The sequence below is a fragment of the Aethalodelphis obliquidens genome, unplaced genomic scaffold (assembly GCF_003676395.1).
Source record: "Aethalodelphis obliquidens isolate GAN/ISIS:26980383/991018 unplaced genomic scaffold, ASM367639v1 scaffold63, whole genome shotgun sequence".
Taxonomy (NCBI): Eukaryota; Metazoa; Chordata; class Mammalia; order Artiodactyla; family Delphinidae; genus Aethalodelphis; species Aethalodelphis obliquidens.
Genome location: NW_020838007.1, coordinates 149,397 through 164,700, shown reverse-complemented (window position 1 = coordinate 164,700; position 15,304 = coordinate 149,397). Strand labels below are relative to the sequence as shown.

At 64.4% G+C, this 15,304-nt stretch overlaps 2 protein-coding genes across 3 annotated transcripts in view; one reads left to right on the top strand and one right to left on the bottom strand.

Annotated features, from left to right (window-relative positions):
* RSPH14 (radial spoke head 14 homolog) overlaps window positions 1–15,304 on the top strand; it is a 60,861-nt gene that overhangs the window by 19,478 nt on the left and 26,079 nt on the right. The gene's annotated exons all lie outside the window — the stretch shown is intronic.
* The window catches only part of GNAZ (G protein subunit alpha z), a 42,077-nt gene that overhangs the window by 9,524 nt on the left and 17,249 nt on the right, over window positions 1–15,304 (bottom strand). For both annotated transcript variants that reach the window (XR_003429091.1, XM_027088612.1), the window contains exon 2: window positions 12,858–14,008. Coding sequence is in view for 1 of the 2 variants with exons in the window: in XM_027088612.1 (XP_026944413.1) it covers window positions 12,858–13,580 (723 nt within the window). In the remaining variant the exon portion in view is untranslated. The remainder of the gene's footprint in view (window positions 1–12,857; window positions 14,009–15,304) is intronic.

Here is a 15,304-nt window from a genome sequence, read left to right as displayed (position 1 = left end):
TGTCCCTGGGACCTCAGAGGCCTCCCAGTGCAGGCCCTGATCCCCTACTCTGACCCCTGGCACCAGACGCCCACTCAACCAGCCCCACCCCCCATCTTCTGTCTGACCCCCTTTCTCCCTGGCTCATTTCAGCTTTAGGGCTCCCTGGGTGATGTGAGTGGGTCAGGCTGAAAGGAGTGGGGGCCTGAGCGAGGAGCCCTGAGGCAGCCCCACCCCAAGCCCCCATGGCTGCCTCGGCTGGCCTTGGACTTGACCTCACCCAAGAGTCTCAGGTCCTGCCGACCAGGAGACGGCAGTTATTCTGGGCTGTCGGGAAGTGAGTCACGGTAGAAACGTGGTTGACAGGCAGTGACAGGAAGCTGGAGGCCCAGCATCCCTACCACCGACACCGGCGTCCAAGATCCAAGCCCGGCCTTGCCCGGCACCTTTCCCTGGACGTCAAGCAGTCACCCTCGGAAACACAGAGAGAAGCAAGGGGCAATCCTGGCTTAAGAGAACTGAAGCCCTAGGGGCGGACACACGTGCACTGACCACCCAGTGCCAAGCCAGCAAGCTGGGGCAGGTGGCATAGAGGGAGGGCACTGTCTGGCTGCCTCTGCCAGGGGAGGCAGTACCCACGAGTGGACACAACCCCCCGACAAAGGCCAGGGTCCCGGAGTCGGGCCATCGGCTCTACCTGCAACTGTCCAGTTGACGGCACCTCCAGCCACACCTGGAATCTCCTTCCCACCTCTCCCTCTGCTCCGTGTCTCTGCAACCTGGGGTCACTTCGCTGCCCTGTGCATAGCCCTCCAGCAGCTCCCATCCCAGTGGGGTGACCCGGCACCTTCTGCCTGGCCCCAACTCATCCCCGCGTGGGGCCTTCACCAGGCTGTCCTCCCCTGGGTCCCGGCAGAGGGGTGGGCTCTCAAGGGCATCCCTGAGCCTCCCTGAAGTAGCCAGTCGCCAGCTGGAACCCTTCTGTTGATTTGCTGTGGCTTTGAGCACCGCCACCCAGTCTGCGGGGGCTGCTCTCTCCAGTGCCCGGCAGGGTGAGTGGTCTGTTGGCCGCGGGGCCACGGCAGGCAGGGCTGGATGGTGCGGGATGTAGGTGGTCGGTAAGGCGGCCGTGTGCAGGGGTTACAGTGAGAGGACGCTGGGCGCCGTGTGTCCTGCCTGTCCAGGTGGTCGGACCCGGCCACTGGGGAGGGGCCCGCCTGCGCCCCCCAGCCTCCCCTCCTCCCAACCAGGACCCTGACACTTGGCAGCGCCGGGCCTCCCCCGCTCCCCGCAGCAGGCTCCGTGCCGTCCTGGCCCTTCGCCGGCAGTGGCCTGTGTCCCTTCTCGCCTCAGCGCCATCGTGGAGCAAAACGAGGGGAAAAAGGGTTTACAGGCAGGTGCCCTTCTGGCTTTAAAACCATCAGGAACCCCCTGACCCGCCGGGGATGAAGGCTCGCGGTTCATCTTCCTCCCCCAAACTCCGGGGTTTGTGCGGCGACCCCAGGACCGACTCCACTGTGTGTCCCCGTCAGTGCCCCAGCTCCTGCTGCCCTGACCCCTGGCCTCCGCGCCACCTGCAGACGAGCAGCCCGAGGGGCCACGGAAGTCGCGGCCAGAGTGTGGGGATTAGCGAGCAGCACAGAGGAATTAGTGCTTGGGGCGGTGCACCTTGCACCCCACAGTCCTGGTGCTCACAGCCCTTGGCCCCCCTCCCCAGGCACGAGAAGGGGGCTCAGCAAAGGACCACCGCCTCTCACCTCCCAGGGGCTGGCTTGCCGCAGCCCAGGTGGGGGCAGGAGGAGGCTCAGCCCTGCAGGCCTTGGGCCAGTGACAGATGGGGCTTCACTGGGGTGGGCGTGTGTTCCGACGGGTCCAGAGGTCAGAGGCACCGTTTGTCCGCTGTCCCTCATCGAGTGACAGCTGTGACGCTCGTAGTAACAGCGCCGGCCAGGCCTGCCACTTCAAACAGCAGGGCTGTTTAAACAAGATAAAGGCTGCGGGGAAGCTGTGCTCGGGCCCTAATGGCCTGAAACCCATCCTGAACCTGCCAGAAACAGCGGAAGCTCAGCCTCGGGCCACCTCGCCTGACGCCACCTGTCCCCGCCCCAAGCTCAGCACCCACCTTCTCCAGGCAGCCTGTTTGTTGGTCCCCAGTCTCCCAAAGTATACGGCTCAGAGGGGGCTAGGGTGACCCAGAGTAGTAGCAAGTGTGGCAGCCCGCCTGGGGGGCTTAGAGGTTTGTGTGCAGGGTCCGTGACAGCACCTGAGGCCCAGCCTCTTTCCCCTGCCCTCGTCCTCCCACCCGGACATCTGCCCCCGGAGAGGAAGGACCGCGCCCTGGGCCCCACCGTTTCCCCACAGTGCTCGGCACGGGGCTGGGACCGGGGTGCCTCGGGACGAGTGTGCTCCACCGAGCGCCCCCCTTCCACTGACACAGCCATGCTGTCCCCGGCGTGCTGCGAGTTCTCAGGAGCCAGACAGCCCAGATGGACCACAGGTGGACACATGATGACCCTGGGGCCACACAGGCAGGTCACTGCCCCACCCCAGCACCAAAACACGCTCATGCCCTGGCTGGGGACTTTGCCCGCCTGACCGAGCTGTCCCCTGGGAGTCTGTGTGGCCAGCCAGCCCCTGCACCCCAAACACACATCATTCTTCTGCTCTCTGTTCTCACTGAGCCTCAGAATCAATGACCGACAGGATCTCAGAGCCAGAAAGGACCATTCCTGATCCCACAGGCGTCCCGTAGAGCCCCGGGCAGGTGGGACGAGGGCAGTGGGCATCTCGTAACTTTGGATGGTGGGGGGCACTGAGTTAGAATTGACTCCCAGATTCCCAAGGCCACACTTGGAGCACTTGCTCTGCAAGGGCTGGAGCTCCTGTGTCCTGCTCCCAGCTCCCCATGTCATGCCCAGGCCCAGGGAGGAAGGCTGGCAGCCTAGGATGAGGTCCGGGCTCTGGGTCCCACCTGCTCTCACCTCATCCGCCCACCTCCCCCCACCTCCAACCGCTCCCGCTCCCAGGGAGCATGCCTCTTCTAAAGCCCCAGTCCTTCCAGTCCTTTTCAGCTTCAGCTGAAATGAGAACTGTTTTCTATTTGTTTTTGTGTTAAATCTTGCTGGCTTGATCCAAGCCCCCCTGCTGTCAGTCACTGACGGGAAATTAGCAAACAGCATGATGCAAGTGCGCGCAGGCCTGGCCTGGCTTGCAGACCATCACTGCCACCACGGGAGGCAACGGCAGTGCAAACAGCCCTCCTGGGACCAGACTGAGGACCCCCTGGGCCCCAACACCCTTGCCTAACACTGTTCAGCAAGATGGAGCTTCTGCACCCCTGGGCACAGCCCTGGGCCACCCCTCCTGGAGGAAAGGCTGGAGAGCCATGGGCAGCAGGTGACCAGTTCCTGCAGGGACACAAGAAGCTGGGGACAGGGCGGGGGTGGGGGTGGGTAGACATCTCAGTGGGGAACCTCTGCTTGTGGCCAATCAAGATGGATTTCAGAAATGCTCATCCTTAGGAAGTAACATTTGGGCCACTGCTGCCCGTTATAACCCTGGCTGCTCCATCAGCAGGGGGTCGGGGCTGGGCACGGGCAGTCTTCCAGGGTCTCAGCTCCATTGAGAAACCGATCAAAGTGACAGAGCCTCTCTCAGTGTGCTGGTGCAGCCGTACAATCAGGACGCGGTTTAGGGAATTCCGCAGGACCCTGGGACCACTGCTCCTACCTGTGGGGCACCTGGCGCTTTATCCTGCCCCAGATGCTGTCAGTGTGGCTGACATACCCCACACCCTGCTAGGTACTCGGTGGCTGACAGCGTTCTCCCGGTGCTCGCCCTGGCCAGCACAGTCCAAGCCTCTCAGCCCCCTTTGCAGGTGAAGCAGGGGGATGAAGAAGCTGGGTGGGGCCCTGCTTCTGGTTCCCAAGCCCTTGTCTTCGCGTCAGTGCCTCTTGAGTGGGTCCTCGAAACCTCACCCCTGTCCAGCTGTGACCACCCGTATCACTCCCAGGGCTGGGCCAGCCCATCGCCCCAGACTGGCAGTACGGCAGGAGATACCGGGCCACGGGGTCACAGCAGCTGTGCCTGGGGACAAAGCACTGGGCAGGAGCAGGAACAAGGTTCGGGGGAAGGGTGTGCCAGAGGCCGGCTGGTCAGCAGCTCATGGCTGTGGTCTCAATGAATCCAGGCTGGAGTCACATGCAGTGTCTCCATCCATGTCCTCCACAACCATTGGGGACAGTAGGTTTCCCACCCCCATGGGCTCCTTGCTGTCCAGAAGAGACCTCCTGCCCTCCCTGGGCCCCACACCACTGCAGCAGGGGCTGGGATGCCCCGGGAGGAACATGTGCTGTGTCAGGGCTGGTGGTGCCCAATGCCAGGTCCCTGGTCAGCTGTGCTACAAAAGGCCAGCCTGCTAGGTCTGGGCATCAGAGGAGAGCGTGGTGACAGTTCTGCCCAGCGCCTCCTCTGTCCTGGTTCAGTGTGGTCTCTGGCCTTGGTGATGCCACATCCTGATGCCCCAGGCTGTGCTGGGGGTGGGACTTGGCACCGGGACCTCGCCCAGGTGGCCCAGCTCTCCATGGCCCCCCAAAACCCCTCAGTACTGAGAGGCACTTGCAGCCTGGCCCTGGGAGGCCTGAGCAGGAATGGGGAGTTGGGGGCTGGGTGGTTGTCTCTTGTGAGAAGAACAGGAAATGGCAGGAGGGCACTGTGTTCCCTGCAGGCCTGTGCGATTCCCACAGCCTTCCCAGCCACCAAACCAGGCAGGGTGGCCCAGGCCACAGGGGAGGCCACGGGGCTGACCAGGGTCTAAGCTCCACTGCTGGGCATCCCCCTCCATCGGAGCGCCAGCCCCAGAGTCCCAGGCCCTGCAGGCACCAAGCACAGGCACCTGGCAGATGTCAGAACTGCATCCTGTCCTTGAGCCATGGATCTGTCGTCTGGCTTTGCAGACAAGGGAGCCACAACTGGACCAGCTTGTCCAGCTGAGGACGCACAGGACTGGGGCTGCATGTGGCTGGCCCCCTCTCGCCTCCTGAGGTCCTGTCTTTGGGCAGATGAGGCTGAAAGAGGAGCCGAGGGGGCGTCCCTGGAGCCGGCAGGCAGTAAACAAAGGGCCGGGGTGGGAAGCCGCCCAAGAACCACAGGTTGCCCCAGTCAGCTGTTCCAGACTGTTCTTTCCCCAGCGGCTGGCGGTTGGCTACAGAGCTGGTTTCCTGGAGCCTGAGACACAGGCCCAGAGGCTATGGCTTCTGGGGAACACGGAGCTGTGCCATGTGGCTTGGAGGCTCTGGGCCTCCTCAGCCAGGATGCCGTCAGCCTTCCCAGGGTCACCGAAGGCCCGAAAAGGTGTGTGGGGCTGTGGCCTGGGGCTGGCCTCAGCACAAACCTCAGGACATGAGGCCCAGGGCCTCTGGGTGACTGTGGTTTTATTCATGAAATTAGAGCAAATACATGAGCTGAGGAGACACCAACTAGGGGTGATGAAGACAGGGTCAGGGTGAGCTGTGGCCCAGGTTCCCGGGCCAGCCTGAGTTGGGTCTCTGGATCTGAGGACATGTGTCCAGTGGGGAGCCACGTGCAGGGAACAGGGCCACCTTCTGCTCTATCCGGGGGGCTCCCCTCAGATGACCATGCTCCCTTCCCCTAGCGGACTGTATTCAGATCTACCAAAACACTAGACTGTCAGAGCCAGAGGGGCCTGTGGGGGGGGCGGGGGCGGTCCCCGAGTTCTGTTAGCACAGAAGCCTTTCTCGGTGTTGTTCAGGCCAGTTGTCTGTGCTGGTTACCGAGGGTCCCCCCGTGGTCTCAGCCAGCTCCCTGGAGCCTGTTCTTGCTACGTGGAGAAGTTGTTTTTCAGTTCTCAGATTATAGAAATCCCTTAAAACCATAATAATCTGCGTCTTAAAAACCCCTCTGGGTTCTGACGTGTGCGTAAGGAGTGGGGCTAATGCGCTCAGGAAATTAACTAACCCGCGGGCCTGGGCGCTGAGTGGGATGCGGGCTGGGGAGGTCCCTCTGCCCTGAAGCTCCTGGTAAGTGCGGGATACAGATGTTCCGCGGGGTGCAGGGACATTGAGAAGAGCAGATCACCTGGCAGAGAGGATGTGCGCAGACATGGGAGCTGCAGAGGCTCCGATGAGCCCTGGCAGCAATGTCTACCCCAGGCTGTGCTGGGAGTGGGGCTTGGCACCCGGGGCCTCGCCCAGCTGGCCCAGCTCTCCATGGCCCCCCAAACCCCTCGGTCCTGCCTCTGTGGGCCGCCCCCACAGGCCCCACGACGCAGGCTGGACGCGCAAGGTCGAGCCCAGATTACCATCCCCACCTTCATCCCAATCTGTCCAGGCCCTGCTCCCTTCTCCCCTGCAAGGCGGTCTCTAGGGCAGGAGGCCCCCTGGGGTTCTCTGGACCCAGAGAGCTGCTGCACTGGGGTGCCTCGGGGCCAGCCACAGCCAGCATGGGGCCAGCGGATGTGGGTACTGGGGGAGCCACTCTAGCCTCCAGGGGTTGCTCAATGCGGTCCCCAAGTGACCTCAGGGGAGGAAGGGCCACAGTCGCCTCTGTCCCTCACTGCTTCCTGAACAAGCCCCAGGGGGCCTGTCCTCAGGCGGGGACCCGGGAGGCCCGGCTGGAGCAGATTCGCATGTGAGTCCAACATGCTGACAGAGACATGGCAGAACCAGCCGGCTCCAGGCTGCTCCCCTGTGCAGAGGCTTGATTCTCGTGAATCTGCCCGGGGAGAGCACGAAGCCATCTGGCAGATGATCATTCGCAAGCAGGACGAACGTGAACAGAAAAGACAGGTGTGGTCATAGGGCCAGAGCAGGGAGGCGCTGAGGGGTCACAGAGGAGGCTGACAGCTCTTTAAAAGGATGCAGCCAGTGAACACTGTCATTCACCGATGAACGAGCCTGACGGGCAGGCCCTTCCAGCCCGGGCTCGGGGGTCACCGGCTGCAGGAGGCTGGTGAACGTTAACATCTGGCTGGGGTGGGGGCCGGCTGTAGAGGCTGCCAACTTCCATGGTGTCATTACTCTCACCTGGCTGATTTTAAGCTACCAACATTATGTCAAACAGTGCACAAACTTCTTAAAAACGGAAAATTTGGCACTTGTGAGCTGGTGCTGGCCAGCCACTGCCCTCCAGTGGATGGGTGTGCTGTGCAGGTGGGGGCCAGCGCTGCCCACAGAGCGCCAATGGCGCCCCCCTCCTCCCTCCCAGGGCTGGTCCGCGACCTGGCAAGAGGCTGACCCCAACCCGCCTATGGGGGAAGGATCGCAGCCTCAGATCTGAGGGACACGTGGACACCCCCATGCAGATTCCACCAGGGCATGTGGCAAAGGCTGTCATGTGGGAGAGGTGGAGCGTGGACGGGGCGGGGGGGCACGTCCCACCTGCTCCACTGTGTCCAGTGACAGCCTGTGCCTGGGGTGGGGGGGGCGCTCTAGTGACGTGGCAGGAGGTGGCCACCATGGAGGGGCGGGCACACAAGGATCCCAGGGTGAGGAACGGGGCTGGAGGGAGGCCACACTGAGTGGCAGGTGGCCTGGCTGTCCTTCTGTCCTTCCGTCTGGCTGACCTCTGATGGAGGACCTATTCTGGGCACGAGCTGAGCACAAAGGGAGCAGGAAGCAGGAGCCCTTGGGAATGCCCAGTGTGACAGGGAAGGGAGAACGGAGGAAGTTGCCATAGAGAGGGGCCTCGTGCTCGGCTGCCCTGGGAGCAGGGGAGGGCCAGCTGCGGCTGCTGCCTCTCCACCCACCCTCCCCCTCGCCCACGCGAGGCTCAGGGCCCACAGAGGGGAGGACCACATGGCCTCAGCCCCCTTAGGGCTGAGACAAGGGCCAGGCAGTGGAGCGAGGAACCCGGCTAGTGCCAGGGCCGGAGGAGCCCGCACAGAGGTGGGTACTGTTCACAAGCGCCGGCAGCGGCTCCGGGCCACCAACGATCCGGCTGTGAGTGCACACCTGGCCCCCTCGAGCCGCCACACGTCTCCAACACTTGGGAGGGGTAACAGGCCACAGAGAAAAAGGGCTGGGCTGAGCCTGGAGGGGGACGCCAGCGGGGGGAGCGCTCGGGGCCAGCTGAGCCCTGTGCTCGCTGCACCCGGTGTGAGAGGGTGTGAGAGGCACCGTGGTGGCCCTGCCGGGGGCCTGGCCCTCTAGCTGCCTTTGCCTCCTGGCTCTGGTCCAGGAGGCCTCTGCTGTCCCAGGGGCAGCGTGGTTTGCAGAGGTCAAAGGTGCACGTGGCCCTGGCACATCACGAGACCCTAAGGAGCTGCTGGGGAGACCAGTGCCTGGCGGGGGAGGCTGGTGGCCTCTGGCGGGTCAATGGCACGCTTCTCTGGCTCTGTCCCAAGTCCCCACGGCACGGTTCCTGGAACTATGTCCTCCACCGGGTCGGGAGCAGGAGGCAGAGTGGGGACCTGCTCTGCTGGAGCTCCCTGTGGTCCCGCCACTGAAGGGGTGGGGGCTGCTGGGCCAGTGCCAACCCTGATGGCCACTCAAGTCCCCCGAATCCTGCTCACTGCCCCACCCTGGGACCCATGATGAGTGATATCTGGGCCTCAGTGTCCTCATCTGCAAAGCTGGCTGGTTAAGGGCACTAAAGGGTACGTCAGGTCCCTTCCTAATCTAAGCCGGGTATCATCCACCTCTCGCATCTCCCACTTGTAACCACGTCCTTTGCACAAATGCCACCCCTCTGTCACCAGCGGGTGACGGTCAGTTTTGCCGCAGACCCAGGCAGCACCATTTTGTGACACAGTGCCGTTCCTCATTACCACTGAAACATGCTCCCTTTTTGGGCTGAATGGCAAAGCACACTACCTGTAGGACAGCCTGGAGCAGCCCCCCTCCTCGGGCACACTGCACACACACGTTAAGGCCTGCAGCTGCACCCAGCAGGTGCATGGCAGGTACACAACAGGCGCACGGCAGGTATACAACAGGCGCACGGCAGGCCTGCTGACAGCTTCACCAGGACAGGGCAGCGAGCGAGCCGCTGAGGGTGCTCCCGTGAGAACACTGACACCTCACAGCTGCCTCGTCCTCCCCTTCTGAAGGACCCCCCGAACCATACAGAGGCCATGGGTCCCTCAGCAGGTGCGCTGGGCTGAGGCTGGGTGGAAGGTTGACAGCAGGGTGCTGGGGTCCCGCCTGCCAGGTACTAAAGGGGGGGAGCTTCAGGGGCTGCCATGTGGGGTGGGCGCCCAGGCGGGCCATGGCTGAGTTCCTCATCTTTCTTTACCCTGGGAAGAGGCCACGAGCCAGGCGGAGAAGGAAGTGGCTCCCCAAAGGGCGGGTGGGGCAGGGCAGCCTGCCTTGGGCCCAGGCAGCAGATGTGGCTCGGGGAGGGCCCATGGCTGCATGAGCTCGGACTGTGACCTGTCCTCCCACCTGTGATGGGGACCCTGGGCATGGCTGCCGCCCCACAGGACCCACCAGGTGACGCGTGACTGGGCTGTGCTCTGGCCTCCTGTGCTGCCTGGACAGCCCCGCATGGGGACAGTGAAGGCCCCCTGGTGTCTGCAGGACTGCAAGGGGGGACGGGCCCTAGGCAGGCCAAGGACCCATTAAATCCTCCTGGGACGAGGGCCCGGAATCGTCACCAAGGCTGAGCACAGCTCCTGGGATCTGCTGGTTGCCATGGTCCACAGACGCCTGGAATCTGCCCCCTGCCCAGGGGCTGCCCTGCACGTGCCGCAGCCCTCCATGCCCTCTGCGCCCAGGGGTCTTGACGTCACCCTTGGGAACACGCTGACGCGTCACCCTTGGGAACACGCTTGACCAGCGGGCAAGTGGGGGTGGGGCAGGGACTCCTCTACCAGGTGCAGGGAGTGGCGGGGGTGGGGTGGGAGGAAGCCGCAGGCGCTGAGCGGGGAGGAGCTCCGAGGAGCCGTGTCCAGAGCCTGGCACCAGGCCCCGGGAGCCTCTGGTTTCTCCTGGCCGCCTGGCCTCTGCCAGGGCCCTTGGAAAGGAGAAGACAGGGTGGCAGCCCAGTCCCAGCCCCTCCGCAGTGCTCGCCTCCCCCAAGCACGGAGAGGCGGGCTGGGCTCTCCCCAGGTGGCAGTCAGACCACCTCGTGCGCCGGCGGCGGTAGGACTCATGGCTGGTATTGTCTCTGCTCAGCAGAGTTTGTTCTTCATCGAGACACTGCTGGTAGAGCATGAAAGGTCAGAACCACTTGGAATCCAGTGAATTTCCAGCCTTGCTTGAGTTTCTCATCAAGAATCTCCTTTTCTGGTGAACAACCACCTCCCCAGGCCTGCCGAGTCCAGGTGGTGGGCAGGCAGGGGGCGCGGGCCTGGCCGCTGGCCTCTCCCCTCAGGAAATACCGTGATGGCCCCAGAGCCTAGCTGCTTTCAGGAGGAGGACGTACGGGCCTCACCGAGAAACCTCCGCGGGGGCCGCCCGTCCACCCAGTCATCGACGTGACCCAGCCAGGCGGCTACTTGCTCGCACACAACGGGGCCACCGTAATGAGCAACGGTGATGGAGGGGTGTGCGGGCACTGGGCGGGGGTGACGCCTGACATAAGACCTGGAGGACAGGGCAAGCGGGCAAGGGACGAGGGGCAGGGGACAGGGTGGCCACGTGCTAAAGGCTGGAGAGCTCGGAGCACGTGGGAGTGAGCCGAGCCTGCGAGGCCAGAGCAGAGAGGAGAAGGGCTGTGGGCCGCGGGGACAGTGGGCGGAGCTGGGAGGGCCTCAGGCAGAAGCCCTGGCCTGGGGCTCATCTTTGAGGACACTTGGGCCACTTGGGCCGCCAACCCGTCACAGGCTCTGAGCAGGAAGGGCAGCCACATGCCTCCATGAAACACGGGACCCACGCAGGGACCAGGCTCCCTGCCCCCATGACCCGGCACACCTGTGGGCGCAGACATGGCGGGCAGGACATGCCAGCAGACAGTCTGGGAGCCCGCCCAGCACCGAGGGAATTCACCACGCCCGTCCTGGAGATGACAGATGTGGCCCCCAGAGGCCTCCGAGCACAGGCCACCACCAGCCTCAGGACACAGCCAAAAACAGGCAGGCACCCGGAGAGCGAGACGGCTGGAGCCCAGGTGGCTGCAGACCTGCCCAGGCACCCCGCTTCGCCTCAGGGCCTGGTCAGCCCCAAGCCCTCTGCCCACGGTGATGCCTCATCGAGCAGCCTGACCTCGCTCCTCCGCTGCCCAGACCACACGTGGCCCTCAAGTGGGGGTGGGCGGAAGAGGGACAAGACTCTGGGGGACAGTGTTGGGAGCAAGACGGGCTGGCCCACAGGGAGCTGCAGACTGTCCAGGCCCATGCTACTGGGACACGGCTCTGCCTCCTGTCTCCCTGGCCTCCTACAGCTGCTCCCCCTTCTCCACCAGGCTGGGCCTCCGTGCAAACCTGAAGAGTGTCGCATACCCTTCTCTATTCGGAAAGCCAGTCAGGTGCCCAGCACAGTGGCCACCACCTGCAGCCGCCCGCAGAGTTCCTGGGGCTGCAGCCCAAAATTAGGACTCCCTGCTGAACCCAACGAATAAAGCCGTCACCTGCCTAAAAAGACCGGGTGTCCCTTCCTTGCATCGCCCCATCGCCTGGTCCCCTCATTTCCCAGCATGAAGGATCCCCCTCAAGAACATCATTACCCCTTCCCCTAGGTCCGCCAGCTTGCCACCTCCCCGAGCCCCTGGCACCCAGCCCAACACCACTTACAGCTCCTTTGCAGGCTCCCTGTTTGCCCCCATGCCCCCCCACCCTCAGGATCAAAGACCTCTTAAGGGCAGATGCCAGGTCTTTGCTCGGTGCCTGCCTGGCACAGACCCTCTGCTGTGGGGCGGCCCCAGCCACACCCATCCCTATCCGTCTGAGCGGCCTCCACCACCACCGCTCCTGGGTGCCCCGGGAGACTGCAGCACCCGTGCCTGGGCCTCCTACCTCGGTTGGGGCTGCAGTGCACTGCCCACCCTCTTCTTGCCAGGGGCCTGGCTCCCACCTGCCAGCAGCTCCCCGCAAGCCTCCACTGGCTCAGCACCGGGTCCAGGTTGTCCCTCAGCACCTCTTGCACTGCACCCACCTCTGGGGTCTCCCTGCCACGTGACTCTGAGCTCCCAGCCCACAAGGTGGTTCTCAGCCTGGGAAGAGGGCCTGAAGGAATTACCACCCCTACCTGACCCCTGGGGATTAAACCTCAGAAAAGGTTCTTAACCCTGTGGCTGACAGACTCTCAGGACCCAGACAGGGTTGCGGCGCCGAGGTTCCTGGGACGGAGCATGGTGCCCAGCTGGTGGGAGCTGCTGCATTTACTGAACTGCCACACGGACCAACAACCGGATGCCCGGCCTGTGCCGTGTCCTGTAGGGCAGCCAGACTCTCTCTTGCCTCCAGGGTCACTCCCTGTGCACCTGGCCGCACTCAACCTCATCTGCGGCGAAGCCCCTCGTGGTGCCAGCTTCCCCTCCCCCCACCCCCAGGTGGCCAAAATGCTCTGGGAGCCGAGGAGCAGGCCCTGCTCAGCAGAGAGCTGGCCCTCTGCACCCCGAGAGCATCAGGCATGGGGTGTGTGGTCTGCTCGCAGCACCTAGGTGAGGCCACCTGGGCCTGTGAGCACGAGGGCAGTGCTGTCTGCAGCCAGTGAGGGTGGCATAGCACAGAGGGTATCCCTGCCCGGTGGAACCCAGGGTGGGGTTACAGTGGAGTTGGGGGCCCCCCAGCTGGGGCGGCCACCGAGAGCTGCCCTCCAGGCAGACGTCCTGACAGCAGGCGCTACCCTGAGGTCCTCGCTGGAGCCGCCCTGGCCCCCCTTGGACAGCAGCCACTCCCCTCCCGCCCTGGACACAGCCAGGATCCCGCCGGCTCCCACGTGGCAGCAACGAGCAGAAGAAGAGCCCAGTCACTCACTCACCGTCTGGTTGTCCTCGTAGAGCTTCAGGTCGTAGCCACTAAGCTCCACGCAGAAGATGATGGCGGTGACGCCCTCGAAGCAGTGGATCCACTTTTTGCGCTCTGACCTCTGCCCGCCCACGTCCACCATCTTGAAGGTGAGCTCCTTGAAGGTGAACTTGTTCTCCACGATGCCCGTGGTCATGTCCCGGGAGCGCAGGATGTCCTCCACGGTGGGCACGTAGTCGGGCGCGGCGATGCGCTCCAGGTCGTTCAGGTAGTAGGCCGCGTTGTCCTCCAGGTGGTACTCGCTGGAGCGGCCGAAGCAGGCCTGCGCCCCGGGGTCGGCCCACAGCCGCCGCATGACACCCAGCAGCTCAGGTGTGATCTCGCCCTTGCTCTCGGCGGGGCCCGTCAGCGCGAACAGCTGCACGGCGTCGTAGGCACGGTCGGGGTTGTGGAAGTCGATCTTGAGCGCGGCCAGGGCGCGGATGATGCGGGTCAGCGAGTCGATGGCGTTGTAGATGATGAGCGGCTTGTACTCCTTGCAGGCCTCCAGGTTGAAGCCGCCGCTGTGGATGATCTTCATCTGCTTCACGATGGTGCTCTTGCCCGAGTTGCTGGTGCCCAGAAGGAGCAGCTTGATCTCGCGGCGCTGCCGCTGGCTCTCCGAACGCAGGTGGCGGTCAATTCGCCGGGACCGCCGTGCTGCCTCTTTCTCCTCTGAGCTTTGCCGACATCCCATGGTCCGGCAGCGGCGGGCCCAGACGTGGAGCACGGGATGGGGCGCCTCTCCCGGTGGCCACCGAGCGGGGGAGCTGAGACTCGAGGCAGGTGCGCCCAGTGGATGGGAGCCGGTGCCCTGGAGCGCTCAGCGTGGGTGGGGGGGCGAGGCCATGCCCCACTGCAGCCCTTGCCCTGGCGCCTCCTCTCCAGCTGGCATGGCTCTTGCGCTGTGGGAGGCGGCTGAGCCCTCACTCAGGGACACTCCACCTCTCAGGGCCACCGCGGGGCCAGATGCGCCGCAGTCATTCCCTGTCCTCCTGACGGTGGGAAGCCGTCTGGTCGCTGGTTGCTGGGGTGATGCTGCCGAGTGTGGCTGGAGGGCTGGCTGCCAGTAAGGATGTCACGGGCTCTCCCTGTGGTCCCCCTGCCTTGGGCATCCGCCTTCACCTGCCAACAAGGGAACAGCATGAGCCTCCTCCCACCGCAGGCTGGGTGGGCAGGGAAGCCCTGGATGGCGGGAAGCGGCCTGGGGAATGATGAATCAGAGCCCCCGCCGCCCCCCCAGTGGAGCTCAAACCCCAGCAAAACATGCCTGACCGCCACCCTGCACCCCTCCCGCCGGCCAGCTGGCCTGAAGCTGGCGCTCAAGGAAAGAGTGCCCACAGCTAGGCCAGGACCAGGCCTGAGGGTCTTCAGAGGGGAGAGAGCACAGCGCCCCGCCACTCTGCCCTGCCCACCCGGACCCGGCGACCTCACCCTCGCCGAGCCTCAGACCTCCGTCTGGTGGTGGTTAGGACTCCATGTGGTGGTTCCGGACCCTCTCCTGCAGCTGCTGGCGCTGCACCCACATGTTTACCATGGGGTCCCAGACCAGGGTAACTGGGTGCTACCGACTCTTACCACCTCCCGGGAGTGGGGTCACTCCTGCTCTCTCCAGGGCAGGGGCTCTCAAATGGGCAGGGCGGTGGCCAGGTGTGGGCGGCAGGACAGGCCAGAGAGTAACGCAAGGCCATCGGGAAACAGCAAGTCCAGGGCAAGGTAGGGGCGGCCCAGAGGCTACCTGGTCCCAGGCCAAGCCTTTCAGGTCCCCTGCCCCCGCTGGTCAATAAGGAGCAGCTGTGCTCACACCTGGTGCAGGGCCTCAGCACCAGCTCTCTGCCAGCCCCCTGTTGACCCGGGAAGTCTGGTCTGCATGCTCCTCCCAGGGCTCCCCCGACCACCTGCAGCAGCTGGGCTGGGTCCTTCCCACCAGGGCATCCCCAAAGCTCAGCCTCTGCCCCTTCCTGGGAGCCCAGGACGGCACCCCTCTCACTCCATCCACACAGCCTCTGTCCCTGCCTGGCTGCCTGCCCCCTGCAGCACCCCCATCTTGCCATGGTCAGCATCCACCCCCTAATGCCCCCGTTCTCCCCACAGCAGGCCCTGGGTGGGAAGGACCCCGAGTCTTGTCCATGTCCCCCTAGCTGCCCGTCACTCTCCCAGCCGCCTCCATGCCTGCCAGTCCCCGCCATCCTGCCCTGGAGCTGACCCCGAGCCCGTTCTCTCCCTGGGCTCCCCCTGCCGCTCGAGGGGACCCTGATGCACCCCACTGCTCTCAGGGTGGTGAGTGTCAGCCCAGCTGTGTGGCCGGGCCCATGACCCCCGTCTCAGAGCCTGTCCCTCACTGATCACAGCACACCCAGAGCTGGTCCCCAAGAGGTAAAGTGGCCGGCACAGAGCCTGGTACCCAGCCAGCGCTCCCCC